The 25,112-nt window shown below is 49.8% G+C and overlaps 7 protein-coding genes across 7 annotated transcripts; 2 read left to right on the top strand and 5 right to left on the bottom strand.

Moving 5' to 3' along the window:
- Positions 1-168: 168 nt before the first annotated feature.
- On the bottom strand, positions 169-1,471 carry PENARI_c028G10447 (alpha/beta fold hydrolase; the record flags this gene model as incomplete). The annotated part of the gene is made up of 3 exons (XM_022636239.1): positions 169-842; positions 935-1,137; positions 1,209-1,471. 3 exons carry the CDS (start codon positions 1,469-1,471, stop codon positions 169-171), a joined length of 1,140 nt encoding a protein of 379 aa, XP_022483972.1.
- Positions 1,472-3,371: 1,900 nt separating this feature from the next.
- PENARI_c028G10541 (type I polyketide synthase) lies at positions 3,372-11,502 on the top strand (the record flags this gene model as incomplete). Its single annotated transcript, XM_022636240.1, has 8 exons — positions 3,372-3,626; positions 3,691-3,777; positions 3,827-4,221; positions 4,305-4,830; positions 4,887-8,319; positions 8,383-10,154; positions 10,217-10,537; positions 10,591-11,502. The coding sequence occupies 8 exons, from the start codon at positions 3,372-3,374 to the stop codon at positions 11,500-11,502; spliced, it is 7,701 nt and encodes a 2,566-aa protein (XP_022483933.1).
- Positions 11,503-11,957: 455 nt separating this feature from the next.
- PENARI_c028G11951 (uncharacterized protein) lies at positions 11,958-12,532 on the bottom strand (the record flags this gene model as incomplete). Its single annotated transcript, XM_022636250.1, has 3 exons — positions 11,958-12,143; positions 12,265-12,299; positions 12,364-12,532. The coding sequence occupies 3 exons, from the start codon at positions 12,530-12,532 to the stop codon at positions 11,958-11,960; spliced, it is 390 nt and encodes a 129-aa protein (XP_022483908.1).
- Positions 12,533-14,643: 2,111 nt separating this feature from the next.
- PENARI_c028G07777 (uncharacterized protein) lies at positions 14,644-16,050 on the bottom strand (the record flags this gene model as incomplete). Its single annotated transcript, XM_022636216.1, has 5 exons — positions 14,644-15,089; positions 15,151-15,766; positions 15,820-15,868; positions 15,925-15,970; positions 16,041-16,050. 5 exons carry the CDS (start codon positions 16,048-16,050, stop codon positions 14,644-14,646), a joined length of 1,167 nt encoding a protein of 388 aa, XP_022483978.1.
- A 191-nt stretch (positions 16,051-16,241) lies between these two features.
- Positions 16,242-18,148, top strand: PENARI_c028G03543 (phosphoribosylaminoimidazole carboxylase ADE2; the record flags this gene model as incomplete). The annotated part of the gene is made up of 4 exons (XM_022636187.1): positions 16,242-16,707; positions 16,761-16,858; positions 16,911-17,868; positions 17,952-18,148. 4 exons carry the CDS (start codon positions 16,242-16,244, stop codon positions 18,146-18,148), a joined length of 1,719 nt encoding a protein of 572 aa, XP_022483940.1.
- Positions 18,149-18,648: 500 nt separating this feature from the next.
- Positions 18,649-21,615, bottom strand: PENARI_c028G09362 (uncharacterized protein; the record flags this gene model as incomplete). Its single annotated transcript, XM_022636231.1, has 9 exons — positions 18,649-20,095; positions 20,156-20,286; positions 20,338-20,477; positions 20,535-20,721; positions 20,772-20,956; positions 21,006-21,333; positions 21,396-21,421; positions 21,482-21,521; positions 21,574-21,615. 9 exons carry the CDS (start codon positions 21,613-21,615, stop codon positions 18,649-18,651), a joined length of 2,526 nt encoding a protein of 841 aa, XP_022483969.1.
- Positions 21,616-23,894: 2,279 nt separating this feature from the next.
- Positions 23,895-24,908, bottom strand: PENARI_c028G02107 (uncharacterized protein; the record flags this gene model as incomplete). Its single annotated transcript, XM_022636169.1, has 1 exon — positions 23,895-24,908. The coding sequence occupies one exon, from the start codon at positions 24,906-24,908 to the stop codon at positions 23,895-23,897; it is 1,014 nt and encodes a 337-aa protein (XP_022483979.1).
- Between the last annotated feature and the right edge of the window lie 204 nt (positions 24,909-25,112).

Below are 25,112 nucleotides of genomic sequence, written 5' to 3'. Positions count from 1 at the left end.
GCATTCCAGGATTAGTTTGAATGTAAGAAGAAGATCGGATTGGTATATTAATGAATCCAAGTTCACTGTTCGCCATCAATATTCCAGTAATGTCCGTGCAGTAAGAGACAACTGCAAAAAAAATATCAATTATATTGAACTCACTTACCCCATGGTCCCTTGGTAAAATCAGTTCGAGTGGCTACCCACGACTTCCAGTACACCTTGGAAAATACCCTCCCAAACATCCACTGACAACGCCAAAGTATCATGGTCAGTATCAGGTACTGTAGTCGAGGCAAACTCGACTACATCCTTATACTCTCCATTCGTCCCACGCCAGCACTCTTCAAAATATGCCTGCCCCTTCTTTCCAATCATAACATCAGATTCAGCAAAATACGCCTGAATCCTCAACGGAGTACCCTCTCGGTCTCGTCCCCGTTCCAAATCCACAATCTCCCGTACGAAGACCTCATAATCCTCACATTTACCCCACGTATTGTTAGGCTCTTTCCGTAGACACTGCAGAGCTTCGCTGTTCGCGCCAACAGTGTTTTCTTCAAACATGTATTTGTGCATCAGGCTGTCTAATTCAGCCTGCATATCACGCGATACTCCATACACTTCCTCAATATGACGACGCTGCTTTTCCTGATGAGAATTGTCTTGACTGCTAGTGTCATTTGAGGAAATTGCATTGGTCACTTTCTTCACTACTGCCCCGCTTGACGCGAATGCGGGCCCGGCTTGGAGTAGGAAGAAGCGTGGGATGCGATGCCAGATGCCAAAGGCTTTGGTGGGGATATATTGAAGCATTTGCATAGAAGTATTATGCGAGTGCGCGGGATCAACCCAGGGTGCTGAGAGGTTATTAGTTCAACATTCTTTTTGGATATACCCGAGGAGCATATAGATAACAAGAAGAAAGAGCCCAATAGGATAAACAACATACCTAACATGTTAATCGCCATATTGTTTGGATACAAAAGATCCGGACAATGGTACAAAGTATTCAAAAGATACATAGTGCCAGCACTATGCGACGCCAGCGCCACATGTTGAATACCGAGATGTGTCAGAAGACGCGGGACGAGTTCCACCCAGATAGACATGCGCTGTACGAGCGGTACATCAGTCGAGCCACCCATTCCAGGACTGTCAATAATATGCTGGTTTTAGCGTGGCTCATTCATGTATAGTGGGGGCCGAAAAGATTCCACACTCACCGATCGACAACTAACACACGCACGCCTAATTTATCGGCAATCGCATGCAGTTGTACGCCAAGATATCGAGAAGAAAACATCCCTGGAATCAAAAGAATAGTCGGAGTAGTCCCTGACTCGTCTGGTTGCCGCCCGAACTCGGCGTAGGTTACATTTAGGGGGCCATGTGTAGCAGTGGCTTCGAGGGTGAAGCGCCGGTGAAACCGAGCGTTGGCGATGTAGGAGTGAGCGAGACTGACGGGGGAAGTTGGATCTGAAGACATCTTTGAAGAATTTAGGAGAATTTGTTGCGAGAGTTTTATCTGGATTATACGAGTTTGCCTGGTCCCGGGGCCGTAAGCACTAGTTGTTGTTGGGAGACTACATTGTAAATGGCCTCTGAACCTGGCAGGATTCTTCTTTTCACACATACGGTTCTTTAAACACTATTACATAGCTTTATTTCAACCACCTCGCGCTTGATCACTACATATGACCCCTGCGCTAGTGAGAGGATTTCATTTGGAAGTCTACAGGTGCCCGAGGCCCGCGCAACCATGTGGATATCACTGGCACGCTCATCGGCCAATTGCAACATCTATGGTTTCCCAATGCACCGTGTCTAACTGACTCAGCTGGACGGACCAGGCTGCCACAGCTCGAATTAGCAAGACTATGAAGAGCATTATGCCTGCCAGTGATACCACCCATGTCTTGCCGTCGAGTTCGCTTTTATAAGGAATCCGTACCACCCGATATCTGCAATGGTTGGGAATCGGCCATGCACTACGATCGTTATATGGGAGCGGCGTCCATCGACCCGCGAGCTTCAGCTGCTGCAGTCACGATCATATGCCCATCGAGCTTTTTTTTTTTGAACTGGTAACTAACATTATAAAAATCGAAGATCTAAGAGCCCTTGGATGTGGGGGTTCTAGGGGGCTCTGGAGTGGTACCACCAGCCCTACATGGACAAAACGCCACTACCACCCTTTTCCGTACTTTCTTATCAATCGGTTTAAAATAATATGTAGCTAGCTTCATTACTGGTCCTAGAAAACATCGCCCCCAAAATGTCTGTCGCCCTCTATGTATGTGCTGCAGGAGCAGCATTGGGCTTCTTTGGGCCCACCCTCAAGTGTATGTCGGGGATGTGGCATGTAAATCCGCCTGAACGGTCCATAATTCTGCAGATAATGACGAAGTAATAGCTTCGAGTATTATGCACCATCATCACCGGCAATTTTCTCCGCAAAAAGAGCCAACAGCCGCTCTTTCAACCCGATATCTTGACATCGCGACCTGTCCCGAGTGGCTCTCACTACACAGCGAAAGTATTGCTCTCGAGGAGAAGATTCCTTTGGTTGCAGAGGGTGCGGAGAGACTTGAAAGTAGGAACGCAGAGGGAATGCATTTTGCAAGGCCCTTTACCACACTTGATGAGTTGAGGGATCGTTTTGATCTAGTTATTGTAGGGTGATTCTTGGACAAATAAAAATGGATACTCTTTATATGCTGTCTGCTTCTGCGCAAAGATATTCTTACTTGACAGTAGTATTCACCTGTTCAAGCAAGGGAGATTATATAGTGAAACCCAAATCGCAGCTCGTTGTCATAGCCCTTCTTCGGAAACTTACGCCGGTCAAGGATTTATTTAGGTTTCCCTTCTGTCTCTTGTATATAATATACGCTCAATGTGCGGCTCGGCTCTGTGAACAGATCTTTGCCTCATGTCAGATGTCGCCCAGTTGAGGGGCGAGCGTTCAGTCTTACTGGGGCCAACGCAGCTGCGCCACGAACTCCACAAGGGCTAAGGTAGCAGATCTTTCGAATAATTGACTGAAAAGTAGAAGAGCAACGATTTTCTGTAGAGAGTAAGTTCTTGAAATAAACCTGTTGTGGTTTCGTTTCCACACCATCATTGGCGCCCTTTGAGGTGGTACCACCGCCCTTGGACGAACGTCCTAAAACCCTCAAATCGGACATTAGATTGATCCACCAAGCTCGTGTTCATGCAAGTAATCTTGCATCTATCTATACATTGTGGGGTATTATTCCGAAGCGCAGTGGCCATGGCTCATGTGTCAGACCTGCCAGTGATTACTGTAAATAGCGCTAGACATGCGCGAAAGAAAATATATCCCCGGGTACTGAAATACAAGCCAAAAGCCTCACTCAAAAATCATGGTTACCAGAGGGGACTCATCCGATGACTCGATGTCCATTGGCATCGACGCACCAACTCCAAACAGCGATATGGAGATATCTCCAATGCCCATTGCCATCATTGGTATGGGTTGTCGATTCCCGGGGGATGCAACCAACCCAGAGCAATTATGGGATCTTCTTGCCAATGGTCGTAGTGCATGGTCGCCCATCAACCCAGCGAGATTTCATTCAGAGGCATGGTATCATCCAGATCAAGGCCACATTGGAACAGTAAGTCATCCTGAAGCTTCCGGTTCCAATGACAAACTGATACCAAACAACATTAAAAATGTAGTCATATGTAAAAGGAGCACACTATTTAAAGGAAGATGTGACACATTTTGATGCCTCGTTCTTCAATTTTTCGGCAGACGTTTCCAAAGTGAGCGAGCCCTAAATCGCCTCACCGGATCAGCCACTGATAGTTATAGACAATGGACCCAGAGGTACGTTTCCAGCTTGAAACTGTCTATGAAGCGCTGGAAAACGCCGGCATTCCCATCGAGCAAATCGCAGGAACCAATGTGTCCGTCTTTGCCGGCACCTCTTTCCGTGACAACCATGACAATCATATGCGGGATCCTACCAGCGTGAATAACGCATATTTTGTCACTGGAAATGGCGCTGCCATGGTCGCCAATCGAATTTCACATTTTTATGACCTGAGAGGGCCTAGTGTTATGGTTGACACAGGCTGTTCGACATCTTTGACGCTTTTGCATCTGGCATGCCAAAGCCTCCGCACAGGGGAGTCAAAGATGGCAATTGTGGGAGGCTCGGGTATTTTGCTAAACCCAGACATGTTTATTGCAGGCACAAAACTAGGGTATGTACTCATCGTTGAGTGTCCTCCCCCCCACCACCTCCCCGGTTGAAAGGAGGCTGATGTTACCAATGACGGGAATGTAGAATTTTTTCAAAAGAAGGCAAATGCTTTGCCTTTGATTCCCGCGCTAATGGATATGGTCGTGGAGACGGCATTGCAAGCATTGTTCTCAAGCCCTTAGCAGATGCTGTGCGAGATGGTGACGCTGTGCGTGCTGTTATTCGAAATACAGGCATCAACCAAGATGGCAGAACCACCACGATTACGTCGCCAAGCGCAGATGCACAAAAAGACCTTATGGAAGCATGCTATCAGGCCTGCGGGCTTAATCCCATTGACACAGGCTATGTTGAAGCACACGGAACCGGAACCCAAACCGGTGATTTGATGGAAGCCATCGCAGTTGGGGAGGTATTCGGGGTGCATAGGACAAGTGACAACCCAATCTTAATGGGATCTGTAAAGACCAATATTGGACATACAGAAGCAACAAGTGGACTGGCAGGAGTCATCAAGGTGGTCATGGCCCTGGAAAAGGGTCTGATACCGCCGCATATAAACTACGAGAATGCGAATCCAAATATTCCGTTCGAAGACCTAAGGATCCGGGTGAGTTGAGGAACCAACTCTGTCTATCACATTTTCACTAATTATTACTCGTGTAGATCCCGCTTTTACTTGATGCATGGCCCTCGCACAGTTTACAGCGGGCCTCTGTCAATAACTTTGGCTACGGAGGAGCCAATGCTCATGCTATCATCGAACACCCACAGTATCTCCTTCCGGAAAACCACAGTGAACTTCTCTCTAATGAGTCTTCCGTGTTTGGAGACAGGCCTCGTGTCTTTGTCTTGAGTGCGAAGGACAAGTACACGGCGGAAATCATGCGTGACCAGCACTTCAACTATCTGACTACCCTCAATACCCGCAACTCGGAACATCATCTTGATAAATTGGCATTCACTTTGGGTGAAAGACGTTCTCGCTTCCCTTGGACATTGGCATGTGCAGCAAATTCTTTAGAAGCTCTTGTCGCGTCTCTAGACAAGACTAAACCACAGACGCAGGCTTCTGTCGTCCCAGTCAGATCCTCTCGTGTACCTCGCTTAGGATTTGTGTTTACTGGGCAGGGCGCACAATGGTATGCTATGGGAAGAGAGCTTATTGGACTCTATCCTGTGTTCAGGGATACCCTCATTCGTGCCCAGGAATATCTATACGAGCTCGGTGTACCGTGGTCCTTGGTCGATGAGCTCATGCGGAACGAGTCCTCCAGCCACGTTAATGAGGTTGAGTACAGTCTTCCACTCGTCGCGTCAGTTCAAATGGCTCTGGTTGATCTCCTCAAGTCCTGGGGTATTCATCCCACAGGAGTCACCGGACACTCCAGTGGCGAAGTTAGTGCTGCTTACGCCTCCGGGTTTATTGATCTCAAATATGCCCTGGCAATTGTCTACTATCGAGGTGATCTTACTACTCGCCTGGTACATCTGCTTGATGATAGTGGCGGCATGATTGCTGTAGGTCTCGGTCGCGAAGACGCGCAAGAGAGGATCTCACGCGTCAAGTCAGGCGTATTGGTCGTGGGATGTGTTAACAGCCCTGTCAGTGTCACAGTCTCCGGTGATACCCCTGCTATTCTCGAGCTTGGGGCCATGATTTCACAGGAAAACATATTTGCCCGTCGGCTAAAGGTCACCGCTGGATACCATTCGCACTTGGTGCAGCCCATCACCGAGCCCTATCTGGAGGCCATGGCTCCCTGGGTGACCCCGATTGCAGAAAATGGAGATTCGGTCATTTATTCTTCGTCCACAACTGGTCGCCGCATGAGTCGGACGGAAGACATTACTGACCCAGCTCATTGGGTGCGCAATGCTCTCCAACCCGTGGAGTTTGTATCTTCCCTGCGCCACATGTGCATTGATGAAACCCAGAACAATGCCTCCTCTGTTGATGCTCTTATCGAAGTTGGGCCTCATGGGGCGCTGGGAGGACCTATTCGCCAGTGCCTTGCAGTGCCCGAGTTGAAAGACCTTAAGATCTCGTACGCGTCTTGTCTTATAAGGGGTCAGAGTGCAGTGGAAAGCATGCATTCCTTAGTTTGTAAGCTCATTCAGCAAGGATACCCTGTAGATCTGGGTGCTGTCAACTTCCCCCAGGGCCGTCCCCATGGCTTGCAAATCCTGAGAGATCTACCTCCATACCCCTGGAATCACCAAACAAAATACTGGTGGGAGTCTCGTTTGAGCAAATTTGCCCGAGACAGAACTGTTCCTTCTCATGATCTTTTGGGGCGCCCAACTGCCGATTTCTCTCCCTTGACCCCGAGCTGGCGCCATATCATACGCCCACGAGATATTCCTTGGGTGCGGGATCATGTTGTCCAGTCGAGTATTGTTTACCCTGGTGCGGGATACATTTCTATGGCTGTTGAAGCTCTACGACAATCTGTGCAGATTAAAGCTCAAATCACTGGGTATAAGCTCGAAGCTATTGATATTTCCCGTGCGTTAGTGCTGGAAGATTATGACGAGGGTGTCGATGTTCGCATCTCACTACGACCTTGTGTGGACCGCATTTACTCTGCTCAAGGCTGGAACGACTTTCATATCCAATCACTGCATTCCACTGGAAAATGGATACTTCATTGTGAGGGACGCATTGCAGCCATCACACAGGACTCCAAGACCTTCTGTTTGCACGATGAGGTGGCGTATCGGCATGCCAATTACTGGGATGAGAGCAGCCTCTGGCCCACTGTGAGAGCCGACGAGACTTATCAAGGTCTCAAAGAGATCGGTTTGAGCTACGGTTCCATGTTCCAAAACCAAATCACTACCCAAAAAGGAATAGGTCGTTCCACAACCGTTATTCGAGTGCCTGATACTGTGGCCGTTATGCCATGCAACTATCAGCAAAGTCATGTTATCCATCCAACCACCCTTGATACAATTTTCCAAGCTATGTCCCATACTCTCCCTTCGGCGGGTGTCCAAGGGCGTGATGCATCAGTCCCAAAGTCTATCGCTTCTCTGTACATTTCCGCGGATATTAGCAGTGAGCCGGATCATTTGTTCAAGATGTGCTCGCGACTAGATCAGGCTAAGTCAAATGGCTTTGAATCCTCTGCGACAGTCTATAATGCAGGAACTTCTCCTACCAGCAACCTCGGGGAGTCTCCTATTCTCATCCTGCAAGGCCTTTTCTGCCAGTCTGTTGGAGGACCAGTCGCTATCAGTCAGTCCAACTTAGATAGATGGTGCTTCTCCACTGTTTGGAAGCCCGATGTGGGCATGCTAATGGCGTCCGATCTGTCACCCACCCCAGCATCTGAGCTGATAGATGCCAGCATCTCGGCTAAGGGTTTCCAGACAACTGCACTAAAATACATGGCTGAGACAGTCCTATCCCTCGCAGTGGAGGCCACGCCGAATATTGAATATTCTCAGTATTTCCAGTGGATGAAAGAGACCGTGAAGAAAAATATGAGGAAGCTCTGGACTGACCGTATCTTCCAAGATAGCGCTGAGAACACCCTTGTCTGCCAAATGGGAAAAGACCTCCCGGGTATCCTCACAGGAAAAGTCGATCCGGCAAAACTCATGCGTGACATATACATGAAAGAGCCACTGAGTGTGACAAATTGTGCCCTCCAAGTCCAGCAGACGGTTGAACTCCTTCTCCACAAGAACCCTAGTGCTCGGTTCCTGGAAATTGGCGCTGGTCGAGGCGAATGCACACGCATTGTTTTGAAGCTACTTGAGAACTTGCCAAATAGTGGTGCCTTTTGCGGAAGCTACGACGTTACCGATCCCTTCGCGGAACATGTTGACAGCCTTAGGGCTGGAGAGACTGCGGGTCGGGTGGCTTTCCAACGATATGATATTGACTTAGACCCTACAGATCAGGGAGTAGAGACAGGTTGTTACGACTTGATAATTGCCTCACCTCAGGTATACATGGCGCATAACCTCCAGCAATCAATGGCCTATGTACGAACTCTTTTGAAGCCTGGTGGACGACTTTTTGTGTGGGGACCAGCTCTTGATCGAGTCGAGATGCGTATGGTGTATGAGACGCTTCCGGCTTGGCGAAGTAAGTTCTATTAATGAACAAGTTAGCCTCTGCGTTATTTCTAACAGAACATCGGTCATGCAGGAAATTTTGAGACTGAAGGAGCTCACTTGCTCTCGCAGCAATGGACCACGACACTTCAGCGTGCTGGATTTGAGAGTATTTCCATGAAGCATACAAGTACAGAAAATGTGGATTGTTCCTTATCGAGCATCACGTTAGCGATTGCTCCATTTGAAAAGATCTCCGATCAATCATACAGACTGGCAATCGTATACTCCCGCTCGACCCTCCCCACAAATTGGTTGGAGAAGCTTTCAAAATCCATTGCGGAGATCAGGCCTTTCAACGTGACTGTTCATGCGCTGAGTGAAATCAAAGCGTTAATTGATCCATTTACGGTTGTGGTATTCCTGGGAGATCTGGAGACTACATTGCTGGATCAGCCCACCGCAGAAGAGTTTGAAGACCTCAAGTTCTTATTTTCTCGATCCTTAGGTGTTTTGTGGGTCTCTCGTGGTGCTCAGATTGATTGTCCAGGCCCATTTGCTAGTCTTCATCATGGAATGTTGCGGACCCTGCGATGCGAGAACAGCTGGAAGCAGTATGTCTCTCTGGACCTTGATCCAAATGAACCCCTTTGGAGCGCAGAATCAGTTCATCACATCACTCGTGTTCTTTCCGCCACCTTGTCTAAGCCAAGCAGCGACTCAAGGCTTTCGGAACTTGAATATGCCGTTCGCTCTGGAGCACTGCACATCCCTCGAGTCTATGAGGACTTTTTGCAAAACAATCACTTGGCGACTTCAGTCTCTCGTCAAGTATCAGAACCCCAACCTTTCGCGGAGGAAGGGAAGAACCTGAAGCTCGCATCGACTGCGCCCGGTCAGCTACAAAACTTGACTTTCGTCGAAGACCCTCGCCCTGATGAGCCCTTGCCAGAAGACTTCGTCGAACTCAGGCCTATGGCATATGGGCTCAACTCCCGAGATCTGATGGTAGCTCTTGGTCAAGTACACGAGGAACGTATGGGCTTCGAATGCAGTGGCGTTTTGACTCGAGTAGGCCCCAAGGCTACAGCTCGAGGATTTGAAGTTGGTGATCGAGTCTATACCCTCACCCCTGGATGCTTAGCTACAGCAGTTCGTATCCATTGGGATGCAATTGCTCGTTTACCCGACTGGATGGCGTTCGAAGACGGTGCCTCGCTGGCCATAGCTCATTCCACAGCGTACCACAGTCTTTTCGAGCTTGCACATCTTCAGCCCAAGGAGTCTGTCCTCATTCACTCTGCTAGTGGAGGTATTGGACAGTCTGCTATCATGATGGCACAGAGTACTGGAGCAGAGATTTTCGTGACCGTGGGATCAATAGAGAAGCGCACGTTCATATCGGAAACATATGGTATCCAACCCGATCACATTTTCTCCAGCCACGATGCGTCTTTTGCCGATAAGATCATGGCCCATACAGCTGGAAGAGGAGTTGATGTCATCCTCAATTCTCTGGCTGGTCCTCTCCTCCGTGCTACATTGCGTTGTATTGCTCGTTTCGGACGTTTCGTCGAGATCGGAAAGCGAGATATTGAAGAGGATAACAGTATCTCTTTGTCACCATTTGCACGCTGTGTATCATTTTTCTCGGTTGATTTGTGGACCATGTATGATCACCGCCCTGATCAGTTCTATGGCCTTCTTCACAAGGTTGCGGCGATTGTCGACCAGAGAAAGTTTATACCCGTCAGTCCCATAGTTGCTTATTCTATCGCAGACTTGGAGTCGGCATTCCGTGCCATGCAGGAGGGGAAACATATGGGAAGGATTGTTCTCCGGCCTGCCGAAGGAGACATTGTGAAGGTGAGTCAGGACCTGCGCGGTCTCGACGCCTTCATTGCGGGTGATGCTGATCACACATTTAGGTCTTACCATCAGCTAAAACTCTCTCATTGTCACCTGAGGGCAGCTACCTTATTGTCGGGGGCTTGGGTGGCATTGGAAAATTGCTTGCACAAGCCTTAGTGAACAGAGGCGCGCGTCATATCATTCTTATGTCTCGTTCAGCGGGCTCTCCTTCGCTTGAGGACCAACTGTTTGTGGAAAGCCTGCTGTTAGATCGCGTAAATGTGGTTTTGAAGAGCTGCGATGTCGCAAACAGGAGTAAACTGATCGAGGTTCTCACGGAATGCGCCAGCTTACTGCCACCAATCAAGGGTGTCATTCAGGGAGCTATGGTGCTCAGGGTATGTATTCAGATTCCGAATATCATCAGCTGGGCACTAACTAATCTTCATAGGATTCAATCTTTGAGAACATGTCTTACGCAGACTACACCACTGTCATCCAAAGCAAGGTACAGGGTAGTTGGAATCTGCATGAACTCATTCCCTCTTCATCTCTAGAATTCTTCGTCATGCTCTCCAGCCTCAGCGGCCTTGCAGGCAATACTGGCCAGGCCAATTATGCCGCCGGTGGTACTTTCCAAGATGCACTAGCCCGTCATCGAGCGGCTCTCGGTCTCCCAGGGGTCTCTATTGACCTTGGAATGGTAAAGTCTGTTGGTGTTCTTGCTGAAACAAAGAATACTACCTTGGCCAGTCACCTAGAAAAGACAGGACCCAGAGTCATTGACGGAAATATGGTAATCCGACTAGTTGAATCGGCTATTCAAAATCCCCGTCGGAGTCCCGAGTCCAGTCAAATCATCACGGCCATTCCGCCAGAGTTCACCCGCTCCGCATCAGCGGCATTTTGGAATCGTGATATTCGCTTTTTGCCACTGGAACGCGTGGATGGAGTCGCTGTGGCATCAGACCGTGGTATTGGAGCAGCAGTTGGTACAGTGGTACATACTAGATCCCTACTCGCAGAAGTTCAGACAGCTGCTGAGGCGCGGAGCATTATCAACGACGTACTGGTGACGAGACTGGCCAAGGAATTTGGGCGTCTTGAAACTGAGATCGATACCTCAATGGCTCTGACGGATATTGGCGTTGATTCTCTTATTGCTGTGGAGTTACGCAACTGGATTGTGACCACCTTGAATGCTGAGTGTTCAATTTTTGATGTTATGCAGAGCTCTTCGCTGACTCTTTTGGTGGACAAACTGGTCGGGAACAGTCGCTTGGTGCATGGGGGAATAAGCAAGAACGGACATGATGCGGATAAGATTACTGGATCAGACTCAGATACCAAGGGGAACTTGTAAGTATAGTGGCTTGAGAATATAATAGGTTACTGTTATGCAATATCTATAAATCATATTCGGAAGCAGAGCACAACTCCTGGCTCAAGACTTGATTGAGGATAATACAAGCCCATAACGGTATATGATATAATTGAATGTAAACGACATGCAAAACTCCGCTTAAAACTCCAATGCCTTTCTCGATGTCCAAATCCGCCCTTTCAGTTCCTGAATACACCTCTCCTGGAATTCTTCTCTCTTTCGTAAGAAGACAATATAGTCAATGACTAGAGAAAGCACCTCACCCTTGCTGCGCTTTATAGCCACTTTCCTTTTGCTGGAACTATCCTTGCGATCTTCATTTCCCGAGTCCATCCATTGCCCACTAGCCGGAATATCCTCTGGCAGCATCTCATCTAACAGGCGTATCTTATCATTGATGTTCGTTCGGTACTTCTTCTCGATGTGGTAATGGGCTACTCGCCTAGAAGTCCTGCTTCTGGGCCTGTCGGCTGCAGCTGCGCTTTCGCTTGGTGAAGCATGGTGACTGTGATTGGAATCCCTGCTGTTATAGGCTGCTCCACTCTCGACACTGGGAGTGGAGCCTGGATTTGTCGTTGCTTTTGGAGTATATGGGCCAGTCTGCCCTGTAATTCTCCAGTCTATAAAGGACCAGCTGTCCGCCACCTCAGGAGGAGTATTCAACATGAAATCGGGTCTCAATTGCGTATCGAATTTGAGTAGATCTACATGTGATTGGATTGAGTTCGGTTGGTTGAATACGTTCTCGAAGAAGAACGGTGTGCTGACTTCGTTATCTTGAAGAGGCGGAGACGATAAGTTAGCAGTGTTCATATATCCCTATCGTTCGGCTAGACTTACTCGAGATCAGGTATTGGTCATTCCAGTCAATTTTCAACGAGCAATCGTTATAATTGAGCTCTTGGCGCGAACCGTCTAACGCCGAAGGGAAAGTGTTCGCTACATCGGATTCCTTGCCGCTGCCAGTACCGAAGATATGGTTGGTGTTTTCCATGCTTCGTGACTTCATCTTCAACGTTCGTGCAGGAGGATGTAAGCAGCCAATTTACTTTTTGCGCAAAGGAGTGACAGATGCAAAGAAGCTATGAAATGCCCCTCAATTAGTCAATGGCAGTCTACTGGATAGTTCCTTTGGTTCCAAGGCCCGCGTATCTCGCGCCGTCTCAGGCCGCCTCATATAGTCACTAGGTCAGCACTAGTGCTGGCCCCCTTCTTGGCTCCATCTTATGGGCGCCTAATGAGAAACTCACATTTGTCATGTCTATAAACTGGGAACAAAGATGGCCTGCCTGGTTAACATTATCTCCCAGCGACTTCAAGCCTATTCATCTCGAAAGAACGTGAAATTGCAGCCGGAGAGGAGCATCTATAAGTTCATGGGGTGGGTATAGCATCGGGTAAGACAATGCAAGCTGAATTGGCACACATCATGAAGTTACATCCAATCAGAGAAATAGATCATTGGTGGGGCTTAGATACATACTAGCAGACCGACAAGGTGTATTGACGGGCCGCTCCGCAAAGCATTATAGTAGCCTCAAGCTAAGCCTCGCTTATAATACTGCTGCACATTGGTCTTTTTGGAAGCTGATACATACTTATTTTTATCGTGATAGTTTCTGGATCATTTTACAGGACCTCTTAAGTGCCTCCTAATAGTACAGTAGAGGATGCAACCGCTCGCCACTCGCAATTTGCTCCTAATAGACTCGATCCGGGCTGCAGCTCGTTAACCGTGCCGCCGTGACTGATATACATGGCTACTGCACTAGCATGCCTCAATATCACTACGTCCCCGCTTTTGAAATCTCATTGGCCATCTCACACAACATAAGCACACATTGCCGAGTACAATTCATTATCCTCTGTTTGCTTTGCCCGGGCTAACAACACAGTGGGGACGCATATTCTCGGAAGGATTCAAGAACCCCAAGGAATTTAATATACTATTTTGCAGTCTACTATAGAGTGGTCCTAAGCCAAGTGGGTCCAGACAATGGAAATGTACGCGTAGATCCGCTGAATTGACGTGAGAACACTTGCAGATCTTGTCCAAGCAAACAGCTACTAGACCTGTGTTTTGATATGGCTTGACATTAGGGTAATGAATATTAACTTACAACTATGTGGCACTTGTTCTCTCCTGGCTACGGTTTGTGGGCAGTTTATTACACGTACATGTTTGTTGAAATATAGCAAGGGGCTCTTGTTTTGGCCCCCATATTTTCCAAGCTGAGACGAAATTGAACTACCAATCGGTGGATGTGACCAAAGTAGATGAACTATTGGCCACTAGACGCTTAGTGCTGATGCTAAGAGACCGGTGCTTGGGGCCGCACTATCTATTTGCGAAGTCCGTGTGATAACTATGCACGCCCAGAAGATATTTGCAGTTCGACTACTCAGCTTGTCAAAGCCTCTGTACAGTGAGCTAAGGTACTGTATATTGCGTATACAGTGGTAATATGAGTACTACGCCTTGGCTAAAACGGCTAGCCAAGCAGAAGACAGTCTACCTGTATTTGGGAACACAGCGGTCCATTCAGTAGCGACTAAATGAATACTGCCTGTTTATTTTTCCTGATGCTTCTATTTCGTTAACTTGTGTTCTCTTCATAGCTATTTACTGTAACGTTAGATCTGCGAGGTTTCATACTCCTGGATGACGTACTAATTCCCCCAGCTAGTAAGCGTTCTCCTCTCAACCTTTGTCAATTTTGACCAACATGTGGAATTCGTATCTGTCTTTCTACTTTGCCCTCGTCCCCCAGGTCTACAACATCATCAATGGAAGAGCAACTAAACCCAGATATCAACGTGCCTGTCGTTGAACTGCAATCAGATAGGGCAAACTAGTTTGTAACGGCTCTCCAGATGGCCAGTCAGAAGCTCCATCGGAGTCCTCGTTTCTATCAAGCTTCAACACTGTTCGCATGTGGAAACTCGAGCATGTAAATACTTGGACTAACGAAGAACGAATTGGGCATTTAGACAGCCAATCAAAGGCAATTGATCCATGTAATCTTATAGGTCGTCACTCATGATGCTAGAAGCCAGCACAAAAACAACTGAGGGAAAAAAAAACACAAAAAGACATCCAAATAGAAACCAGTAGATCGCTTATGCTTTCTTCTCGGCGTCCGGCGCTTCAGATGAATTACCAGTGGGTTTAGATTCCGCCTCGCTCGCTTGTGGCTCTGCAGAAGTGGCTTCTGTCTTAGCCTCTTCTGCTTCCTTCAGTTTGGTATCTGAAAGAACGATATCACCGTCCTTATCGGCGGTTGATTCATTCTTTTCCTGTTCTTCTGTGATGGAGGCCACAGCCTCAGCTGCTGCTGCTGCGGTTGCTTCATCATCGGCGCCATCTGGACCGAGGTTCATTTCTACGCCTTTCCCGTCTTGCAGACCCATATCCTCGACTCCGAGCACGATTGGGCCACGGGCATGAGGGACTTCGTCAGATGGCTCTGGTGAGGCGGTGGCTGCCACATCCTCAGTTTCTGTAGGTACAGTAGTCGCTGGTTCAGGCTCCTCTGTCGGCTGTGTGGGTAGAGGGGCTTCGGTGCCTTGAACATTAAGTTAGCCAAAAAAAAGAAAACGGTATGGTTGGAAAGTGACGGAAGATACCTTCGCCTAATATGTTCGTATCTTCGCCTTCGAACGAAGAGCCATTCAACCAGGGAATAGGAGTTAAGAGGGCACCACCGAGAGATTCGTCACTCCCAAGGCCTTGAGCATAGTCTGGAGCCAGGTAAACTACGCTGCTATTGCTAGGGTGCACCAATCCGTTCGATTGATCGTCGGCATGAGACGGCGTGTTGAAGGGGAAGATATCTGCCGAGCTTGTCACCGAGACGACACGGTCGACAGCACGGAGATATGCAGGTAATGTTTTATAGTGCTGGGTCGGCTCGAGGACCAGCTCTGCGAGTCTCTGGATGGTATGCGGGGGCTTCTCCTCGAAAAAAGAAGTGATCGACGAGCGGATAGCTTTCAGTAGTAGGACAAGTGGTGGCGGGAGCTGATCATCGGTCGATGTACCAGAGGGTTGGGTTTGCGAGTCTGGCACGCTCTCGCTTGACGGGGGAGAACCCGGCGGGCCTGCAGGCGGGGCATTTTCCTTATTACTGCTTTCGGGTGCAATGCGATTTGCTTCCTGCAGCTGAGAAGTATGGTTGGTAGATGACTGCTGGCCGATCTGCTCTGGGCGCATTCGAGGGATGGGGAACATGTTGTACACGATCTGGAACTTGTAGTCAGACGAGTCGATCAGGGGCCATGGGGGGGCGAGCGCACGTATTCCAGTCGCTCAATCAAAGGCGCAGCCATGCCATTCCATCTCTCTCTGAAGACACGCGTCAGCTCAAGCTTCTAGCTATTACATGGCAGTTTCACACGTACAATTCTATCGAGCCGCCATTGGCGGCTGTCCGGAGAGCTTCCTCATCTGTGATGCCCGGGTCAGCAAAATTGCATAGCTGTTGAGAGGAGCAACGCGACCGTGGTGGTCTACTCACCCAAAGCCATTGTCCAGTTAGCTGTGCACAAAGAGGAAGTTGAAGCTGCGACAGTGAAGTCGGTGACGCGCCAGAGGATATCGCTGATTGGCCAGAGCTTATCGATAGAGTCACATGACTCTCCGCGAATTTTCGGAGACGGAGGGGCAGCGTCGATCTCCCACTTCACATCTTCAAATTGACTCATATAACCTCTTCGACATGTGGAATTCACCTAAGGTGGGAATCCTCGGCGGTGGCCAGTTGGGCCGCATGCTGGTGGAATCCGCTAACCGATTGAACATCCAAGCCAACGTCCTGGATGCCGACAATGCTCCCGCCAAGCAGATCAGTTTCCACGACGGCCATGTCACTGGTTCCTTCAAGGAGCGTGAAGCCGTGCGCAAGCTGGCTGAGTCCTGCGATGTGATTACTGCTGAGATTGAGCATGTCGACACCTATGCCCTCGAGGAAGTTGCATCGAAGGTGCGGGTGGAGCCCAGCTGGCAGGCTATCCGGACAATTCAGAACAAGTTCGACCAGAAGGAGCACCTTCGCAAGTACGATATTCCCATGGCCGATCACCGCGAATTGTCCGACAACACACCGGAGGAATTGGCAAAGATCGGAGAGCAGTTAGGCTACCCGATGATGTTGAAGTCGAAGACTATGGCATATGATGGCCGTGGTGAGTCATGCCTTATGCCGAAATTATATACCGTTTTACTAATGGTATACAAGGCAACTTCCGTGTCAACTCCAAGGAAGACATCCCCGAGGCCCTCGAGGCTTTGAAGGACCGCCCCCTCTACTCCGAAAAATGGGCCTACTTCAAGATGGTTAGTCCTCCGCCGACACATACCCCTACAAGTCTAACACAATCCGTTCCAGGAATTGGCCGTCATGGTCATCAAGACCAAGGACGACGTCCTCTCCTACCCCACCGTCGAGACCGTCCAAGAGGACTCAATATGCAAGCTGGTCTACGCCCCAGCCCGCAACGTCCCCGACGTAATCAACCAAAAGGCGCAAGCCCTGGCCCGCAAAGCAGTCTCCGCCTTCGAAGGCAAAGGCGCCTTCGGCGTTGAAATGTTCCTCCTGGAAGACAACAGCCTAATGCTCTGCGAGCTCGCCAGCCGCATCCACAACTCAGGCCACTGGACAATCGAAGGCTGCGCCCTCTCCCAATTCGACAGCCACATCCGCGCAATCATGGACCTCCCCATTCCCCCCAAGAGCCTGGAACTCCGCCAACCCTCCATCATGCTAAACATCATCGGCGGCGCAACCCCAGACTCGCACCTCAAGGCCACAGAAGCAGCCCTCAGCATCCCCAACGCAAGCATCCACCTCTACAGCAAGGGCGCCGCAAAGCCAGGCCGCAAAATGGGCCACGTCACCGTCACCGCAGCCACTATGCACGAAGCCGAGACAATGATCCAACCCCTCATCACCGTCGTCGACGACATGCGCGCCCAGCGCACCGATATCAAAACGAAAGCCGTCCCCTCCGGCCCCTCAAAGCCCGCCCCCTCAGTCGCAGTCATCATGGGCTCAGACAGTGACCTGAAGACCCTAGTCCCGGGTCTGAAGCTGCTGCGCGATTACTTCGGTCTCGAGCCCGAGGTCGAAATCACCTCTGCCCACCGCACACCGGACTACATGGCCGAGTACGCGGCTCAGGCTGCCTCACGTGGTATCAAGGTTATCATCGCTGCCGCTGGTGGTGCTGCCCACCTCCCCGGCATGGCGGCTGCTCACACTGCCCTCCCCGTCATTGGAGTTCCTGTCAAGGGTAGCTCTCTTGATGGTGTGGATAGCTTGTACAGCATCGTGCAGATGCCCCGAGGTGCGTGAATTGCTAACTATAACTCTCTAAACTTGACCCTACATCCAACAGAGCATGTACTAACCATATTTTCCTCGAAATAGGTGTCCCCGTCGCCACAGTCGGTATCAACAACAGCATCAACGCAGCCCTCCTCGCCGCGCGCGTTCTAGGCTCATACGAGCCAGCCATCCAGCGTAAGGTCGAGGCCTATGCTGAGGCTGCTCGTGCTGAGAATATGGAGTTGAAGGGTACTAAGCTGCGGGAGTTGGGGTGGCAGAAGTACTTTGATCAGATGTAGATGTAGGTTTGATTCTCTGATATTTATGGTCTGAATGTGGATGCTGGTTAAAAATGGAGGAATGGTGGATTGATATGGATGGGATGGGATATAATGTCTCTTCCGATGATTGTATAGTGGGGAGATTCGGTATAACTTTTACTTCTTTAGACGACAATGAATGACATTTTGAGCTTTATACTTCATTCATCTCTGTACATTAGTGTACTTAGAAGTAGCTTTACTTCTATTGACTACTACTAACGTCACAGGCTAATGTTCAATATAATCAACGCAACAGCGGTGGCATTGTGTATTAAACTACCGGAAAGAAACCAATACTCGTACAAAATAAAAATAATGTCCGGACTGCACTAGGGGAAATCATAACGAAGAAGCACAAAGCAGTAACAAAGCAGTAACAAAGCAGTAACAAAGCATCAGGAAGATTAGATATTCAGGCGGAGACATAAGAAAATGGTGTTAGACGAATGTCATGATGATTTTGGAGACGGCCACACTTAGTGGGCAGTGGCGGTAGTTCCGTTAGTGGCAGTGACGCCGTTGGCAGCAGTAGTACCATTGGTGGCGTGCTTGACACCGTCAGGGATTTTCTGGGTCTTGCCGTTGACGAAGGCTTGGTCGACTTCGTCGGAGAAGCCCCGGGATGGGTATCTGTCGACCTTTTCGGTGTTGGTACCATTAGTGGCAGCGGCGGTGGTGGCGCCAGAGGTTCCTGCGGCGGCGGCAACGCCAGCAGCTCCCGCGCCGGTGGTGCTGGCGCCGTGGGGCTTTTTGGTGATGGGGCCGGCGGAGGGGATGCCGGTCGACTCGGAGGCATTGCCGATGCTGAAGATGGGCGACTCCCAGCGCTCACCCTTGGCGGCCAGCTCGGCGTACTCGGTGGCCTTGCTGGAGATGCCTCCGGGAAGCTCGATCTTAGGGAAGATGGAATCGTGGAGGGTCATAACGGTCTGGACCTTGGTGTCACGCTTGGCGATATCCTCAGCCTGCTTGGCCTTGGCCTGGGCACGGGCACGAATAGCATCGCTGTAGCGGGCGAAGATTGTAGGGGCGTTCTCGGGGTCCTCGCGGGCAGCTTCCTGGGCACGCTTGGCTTCGGTATGGATCTCCTTAGCGAAGCCATCTCCCTTCTTAAATGCCTCGCGGATCTGGCCTTCGACGACCTTTTGCAGGGCAGGGCGAACGACACGGAACAGCATGGGCTTGAAGGTGTTGAAAAGGATCTTGTGGCTGGACTTCTTCAGCTTGATGTTCATGTGTTTGATAGACACGTTGACCTTGTCCAGCTTGACAAAGGACTCCTTGTCGTTCTTCTGGGCGGTAGAGGCGGCGATTTTGACGCTGAGGCCTTCACCACCAAGGAAGATGTCCATAATTCCGCGGTCGGTGATGGAGGGGAAGCCCTGCTTCTTCTTGATGTAGTAACTCACATCACGCAAGTCAGCCTGGATACCAGACATGGAGATCATGATCTTGTTGTCGCGCTTGTTGCTGATCTTCTTGCGGCCCCAGCGGAAGTAGTTGTCGCTTCCAAACTCGACAACATTGGGCAACAGGTTGTCACTCTCAATGCACAGGTTCTCGACCACGACATCGACCATGGGGTCAGAGACCTCAATGCGGGGAACGGGAACGTAGCGGACGTTCTCGAAGATACCAGGAACAATGATATCGCGGAGGTCACGAACAAGATCCTTCTTGAAGGTGACTTTTCCGTCTGTGTCACGTCCAAGATCCTTGAACAGCTTCTGGAAGGACTCGGCGAGGGCCTGGTTCTGAGGGTCCTTCTCGAACTGGTCGGCCAAGAACTTGGTCTCATCGACAATGGTATCGGTGTGGCCGCGGTAGCGCTCACGCAGCAAGTAGCGGCCCTTGTCGTAAAGGTCGTTCCACTGGCGGTTGCTCTCATCCTCCATGATGAAGCCCTGCTCACGCAGAGATTTCCTACATCTCGTCAGTTCCGTCCTTCAGGAGCTCTTTTTTTTTCTTTTTCAAAGTACATACCGAATAAGGTTGTCAATGTTCTTAAACCAGTTCCTGAGTTCGGGGTCCTTCTCGGCATCGTGGTAAACGGTATTCAACGAGTTGAAGAAGTTATCGAGGGAAGTGTTGTTGGCAAAGCGCTCGACAAGGGTCTAGAAGATAGTCAGCATCTAGCTATATAAAATTGGCAGAAAAGTACTCACGCGCAAGTTGTACTGAACAGACTGGACGCTGTCATTCTTAAGGACGTTACGGGTAGCACTGCCGCCCTGCTGGGAAACGTCCTTGGTGTGACCAGCGTATTTCTCGGCCATGTCCAGCAGAGTCTCAACGGCCCGCTGGTCTATTTAAGTTGTTAGCGATCTGCAATGACACGGCATCAATGTAAAGCTCGGCTTACAATCAGCGTGACCCTGGATCTCGATGATCATCTTCTTCAAACGCCAGATGGTCTGGTCGCGGCGCTCCTTGGGAATCTTGTCGGAAAGGTAGCTCTTGGTCTTATCAGCGACCTCCTTGGTCTTGTCCTTGGCTGGCACAGCGGGATCATTCTCAGCAACGGAATCAGAGGCAACGTTTTCCTTATCCTGAAGTAGAATTAGCAACGTGTCGGTCTGAAGGGAAGGCGAACACATACGCCCTTGTTCTTCTTGAGTTTGGACTTTATATCCTCCTTGGAAATGTTGGGCTTCTCGTGCCACACGTTCTCCTCGGCGGCCTGATCGATCTGGGAAAGCTCCTCCTCCGAAGGACGGACCTTGTTCGCGGCCTTTTGCGAAGCATCGGCGCCAATATCCTTGAGCAAGATTACGGCATCACTCACTAAACGCAGTTAGAACCAGTCTGCCATATATGGGAAGCACCAACTTACAAAGCTTCCGGAACTCTCCGTTGGTGATCATGAGTGTACCCAGGGTCTTCAGACCCTCGGCAGCCCTGTTCGCATCCTGCTGGCCGGATTCCTTGTCTATGGGGAGATTGGGCTTCTGAGAATCGCCAGTGGTGATCTTCTGCGCTTGCCAGATGAAATCCTGGATCAATTCACCCTCGTTCTTCACCAATAGCATCTTCTTGGCCTGTTCAATAACATTGCGCAGGTCGGCCACGAGGGTCTTTCCGTCGGCAGAGAGCTCCTTCGGGGGAGACGAAAGGGCCTTGGAGTTCAAGGCACTGTTCAAGGCGATGTCGCATTGCTTGTTCTGTGGGGAATTATGGTTAGTACAAAGCGGAGATGGGGCGCGGGTGGTGGGGCGCGACGAACGGATGGGAGCTTGCTGTTCTTGAAGGCTAAACAAAGTGGGTCAGCACAAGTATCAATTGAGTCTCAGGTGTGACTGTGTGACTTACCATGGTAGATACCAAACAATTGGAGCTTCGCGTTGATATCCTGTAGTTGAGGTCAGCGTGCCGCTTCCATCAAAGTCGTTTGTTATACACACCTTCTCCTTCTGTTTCGGATCGGTGGGGACGTTGACAGACATGACGACAGCAATTGAGACGGATTATCAGGGTACAAGAGATGTAAAAGGTATTATGTATGAACTAGGCAGGGTTAGCAGTTTGCAACTTACGCAAACAGAAGGGGGACATACAGATTTGTCCCGAACAAAACAAGGGGGTATCACTGGAATGAAGGAAAATATGGGAAAGGGAAGGAAATTCAGGCAGACGAAGAAGGCAGGGGGCATATAAGGGCAAGCAGTGGTATGACGACAGGATCCCTGAGCAGCACCAGGAACTTACCTAAACTTCTCTGAATGATCTACGATTGACGTCATCATATGGCACACGTAGAAACGGAATTCTGCTCCCCGTTTGCGCTTTGGTTTCCCGCTTTCGAATTGCCTTTGCCTGACTCTACTAAAGTACTACCTAACTTACGTGTACACATGTATAGTATAGGGTGTGGCCCATGTTAACCTGCAGTTGAGTCCACACCTCCACTCCATAAGGCTGCTACATTTATCTGCACCCAAACATAAGCTAGCGAAGCTTCCAACTCCAGACCCAGTCTCAAAAGTCCCACGATCTGCAAACCTGGCAAGATCCAACTCTTGGCATACGCTCCATATCATCATCCATGGTCCACTGTGGGTCATATTGATTATCAGACTCTGCTCACCTTGACGTCAACACAAGATTTGACAAGAAGCATGGCAGGATCCCGGTGAGGGTTCCGTCAATGGAACAGAGTTCACATGACCAGGTGGTGAGTACCTACAAGTAACCTTGACTTGCTGTATTCTCAGGCTGTAATGGAGGAAGCTCCAGCCACAAGAAAAGGGCTCTGTGGCTGTGCGCGCTAAGACTCCCCTGTTGCTTCCGGAAACGGTCTAACGTCTCCACGCCCACATGAGCACCTGCTCTATACAGCCAGATCGAGGTTGATGATCGAAATCTTTTATTCCAAATATTCGCTGTGGGGATGTCTCTCCATAGACTGGGACCTGATCGTCCACTATTTTTTCTCGGGACTCTTTGAAACACGTGCGTTTCAGGGGATGTCTTGGTAAATTTACCGGTTGTATACTTCCGGGCCTCGAGTCTTCAAGTATCACCTAGATTGACTCTAGCCGCATACGACCTACCCTTTGCGCAGTACGGGCCTAGCTTCGAGCATGAAGTATGTGGCACAACATTCGAAGCCAAATCGCATTCATGAATTCGATATAACTTGGTGCCCCATTCGAGTCCGGTGCTTTCTGAAACTAATAAATTGCACTTCAAGGCATTCAAGGGGCCACTAAAATAAGATGCAATATAAAAGCCCCCTCGCCCCTCGATTACCAGGACCACACGAGACATAGTTCTCTTAATTGCCAACCCTACCCAAAGGACCTAGCCTAGACCTGCATACATTTCCATATCGATAGCAATATCAATATCACCATCGCCTTAACAACCATCTCCCTCTCCATCCACATAAACACCAGCCCCCTCCCTCCCCCAATACCTCAAACTATCCCTAACAACCCTCCCCTCCCAACCCCCGTCCTCCCCCTCCGTAATGGGCCCCAAAACCTCAACAGAAAACTGCCCCTTTCCAAAAACCTCGCGACAAGGCAAATCAAGTGTAAGGTTCTCCTCATTCCCCTCCCCAACAACCCCCCTCAACGCCGCCTCAGAAGCAAGATAAACAACGCGACCAATATGCGCCCAGTAAATCGCACCCGCACACATGGCGCACGGCTCCCATGTCGAAACAAGCGTACAGCGCGCCAGATACGCCCAGTCGAAGTTATCTGCTGCGTTGCGCGCGAGTTCGCTTTCTGCGTGCCGCACGTGCGAGAGCGAGTTTGAGATCGCTAGGACTGTTTCGTTGTCGGGGGCTAGAAGGAGGGCTGTGAAAGGGCGTTTTTTGTGGATTGTTTGCGCGGTTGTTTGGAGGGTTAGGGCTTTTTCGGCGGCGGTTTGGAGTTGGAGGGGTGTTAGGGGTTTTACGGTTGATTTTGTCATTTTGGGTGATCGGGGTTGATGGGATTTGGGTTTGTATACGTTGTGGTTTGCTTGTTTGGTTTAAAGTAGGTTTGGTAGTTGATATGTACGGCATACGTGTTTCGGAGGTTTGAGATTCATGCACGGCGGCATCCGACGATGTGAGATAAGAAAGTGAGGGGGAGAGGGGTCCCCTCTTTCCAGGTACGAGTTTCAGCAATTGGCGAAAAGTATATATTGTATGTGGTAGGTGGATTATGTAGTACGGAGACGGAGGTAAATGTTACATACAGGGCATATCGAAATCGTTAATTACATGTGGTCATCATGAGCCCGAGTTACTTGAACTCGGACTCGGAGCAGCGGAGAGACTGCGTCGTAGCGGATCATGAGAGGAGCCCTTAGAAGAGACTCGCACACGAGTATGAACACCATACTCAGGGTGATCGAGGGGCCGAGCCTGGCTCTCACTATCAGGCTGCGGCGTTGAATTATTGTGAAAAGAGAGATCCACGAAATCGGACAGATCGGTCGGGGAGGAGTTGCTGCCACTCATTTCGGTGATGACGACCAACTTGCCCAGGATTGCATATTCCAGCTTCAGCTTGATGCTGTAGACCATTGCCTTGAGGGTGACGTGGATATCGAAGAGACCGGAGTACTGGACTCCGATGACGGCTGCGTCCATGAGGATCATGACGATGTTCACGATGAGAAGCTGGACGAGTGTGCCTCGGTACTGGCTTCTTGGGCGGAGGTTGAGTAGGCGCACGGCTTCATAGGAGTAGATAATGGAGAGGATGATTTCTTGGATGGAGAAGCCGACCAATTGTATGCGCTCGAAGATGTCGAAGCCGCCCTTGAAGAGGTAGGATTTGTTCGAGTGACTGCCGAGTTCGAGGACGGAGCCTGGGACGTGGAATATGATGGCGTCGACGATGATCATGGCAAGGGTGGCGCGGAGGACGTTTTGATTGTGGCAGACGAGGTGTAGTCGTGACCAGAGGACTAGGGATTGGCCGGTTACCATCCCTACCCAGGCGATCAATTCCATCGCTACGGGGAAGAGGTTGTTGTAGATGTTGTAGATTATGAGGAGGTATCCGAGGCCGAACGGGATGATGCTGAAGGAGGAGATGAGGAGACACCAGAAGTAACAGCCTCCATAGCGTTTGAAGGTGGTGAAGCACAGGACGATCAGCTCCAATGCATTGTACCACGCGATTCCGATGAGGCACGCGACTATGGTATTCTCCGCTATCCAGCTTGTGGAGTGGGAGCTGGCCTGCGAGGGATCAGCCGCCAGGCTGATTTTGCCAGGGATGTCGACGCTCGACATGAGGACATCGCCAAATGTGGAAGATACGGTTATAGAGAAAACATGAGGCGTGGAGGAATATTAAGTATATACAGGTATAGCGGGGAAAATGAGGAATTGAGGCATAATAAGAGAGAGAGAGGTTGGGAGGTTGGCGAAAAGGCACAGGAGGTGGCGGAGAACATGGGAGATAAACCATAATTATACATTGATCACTATTGGCTT

This window comes from Penicillium arizonense (genome assembly GCF_001773325.1).
Source record: "Penicillium arizonense strain CBS 141311 chromosome Unknown PENARI_contig028, whole genome shotgun sequence".
NCBI lineage: Eukaryota > Fungi > Ascomycota > Eurotiomycetes > Eurotiales > Aspergillaceae > Penicillium > Penicillium arizonense.
The sequence above is the reverse complement of the archived record's forward strand: the minus strand, read 5'-3'. Positions and strand labels throughout refer to the sequence as shown.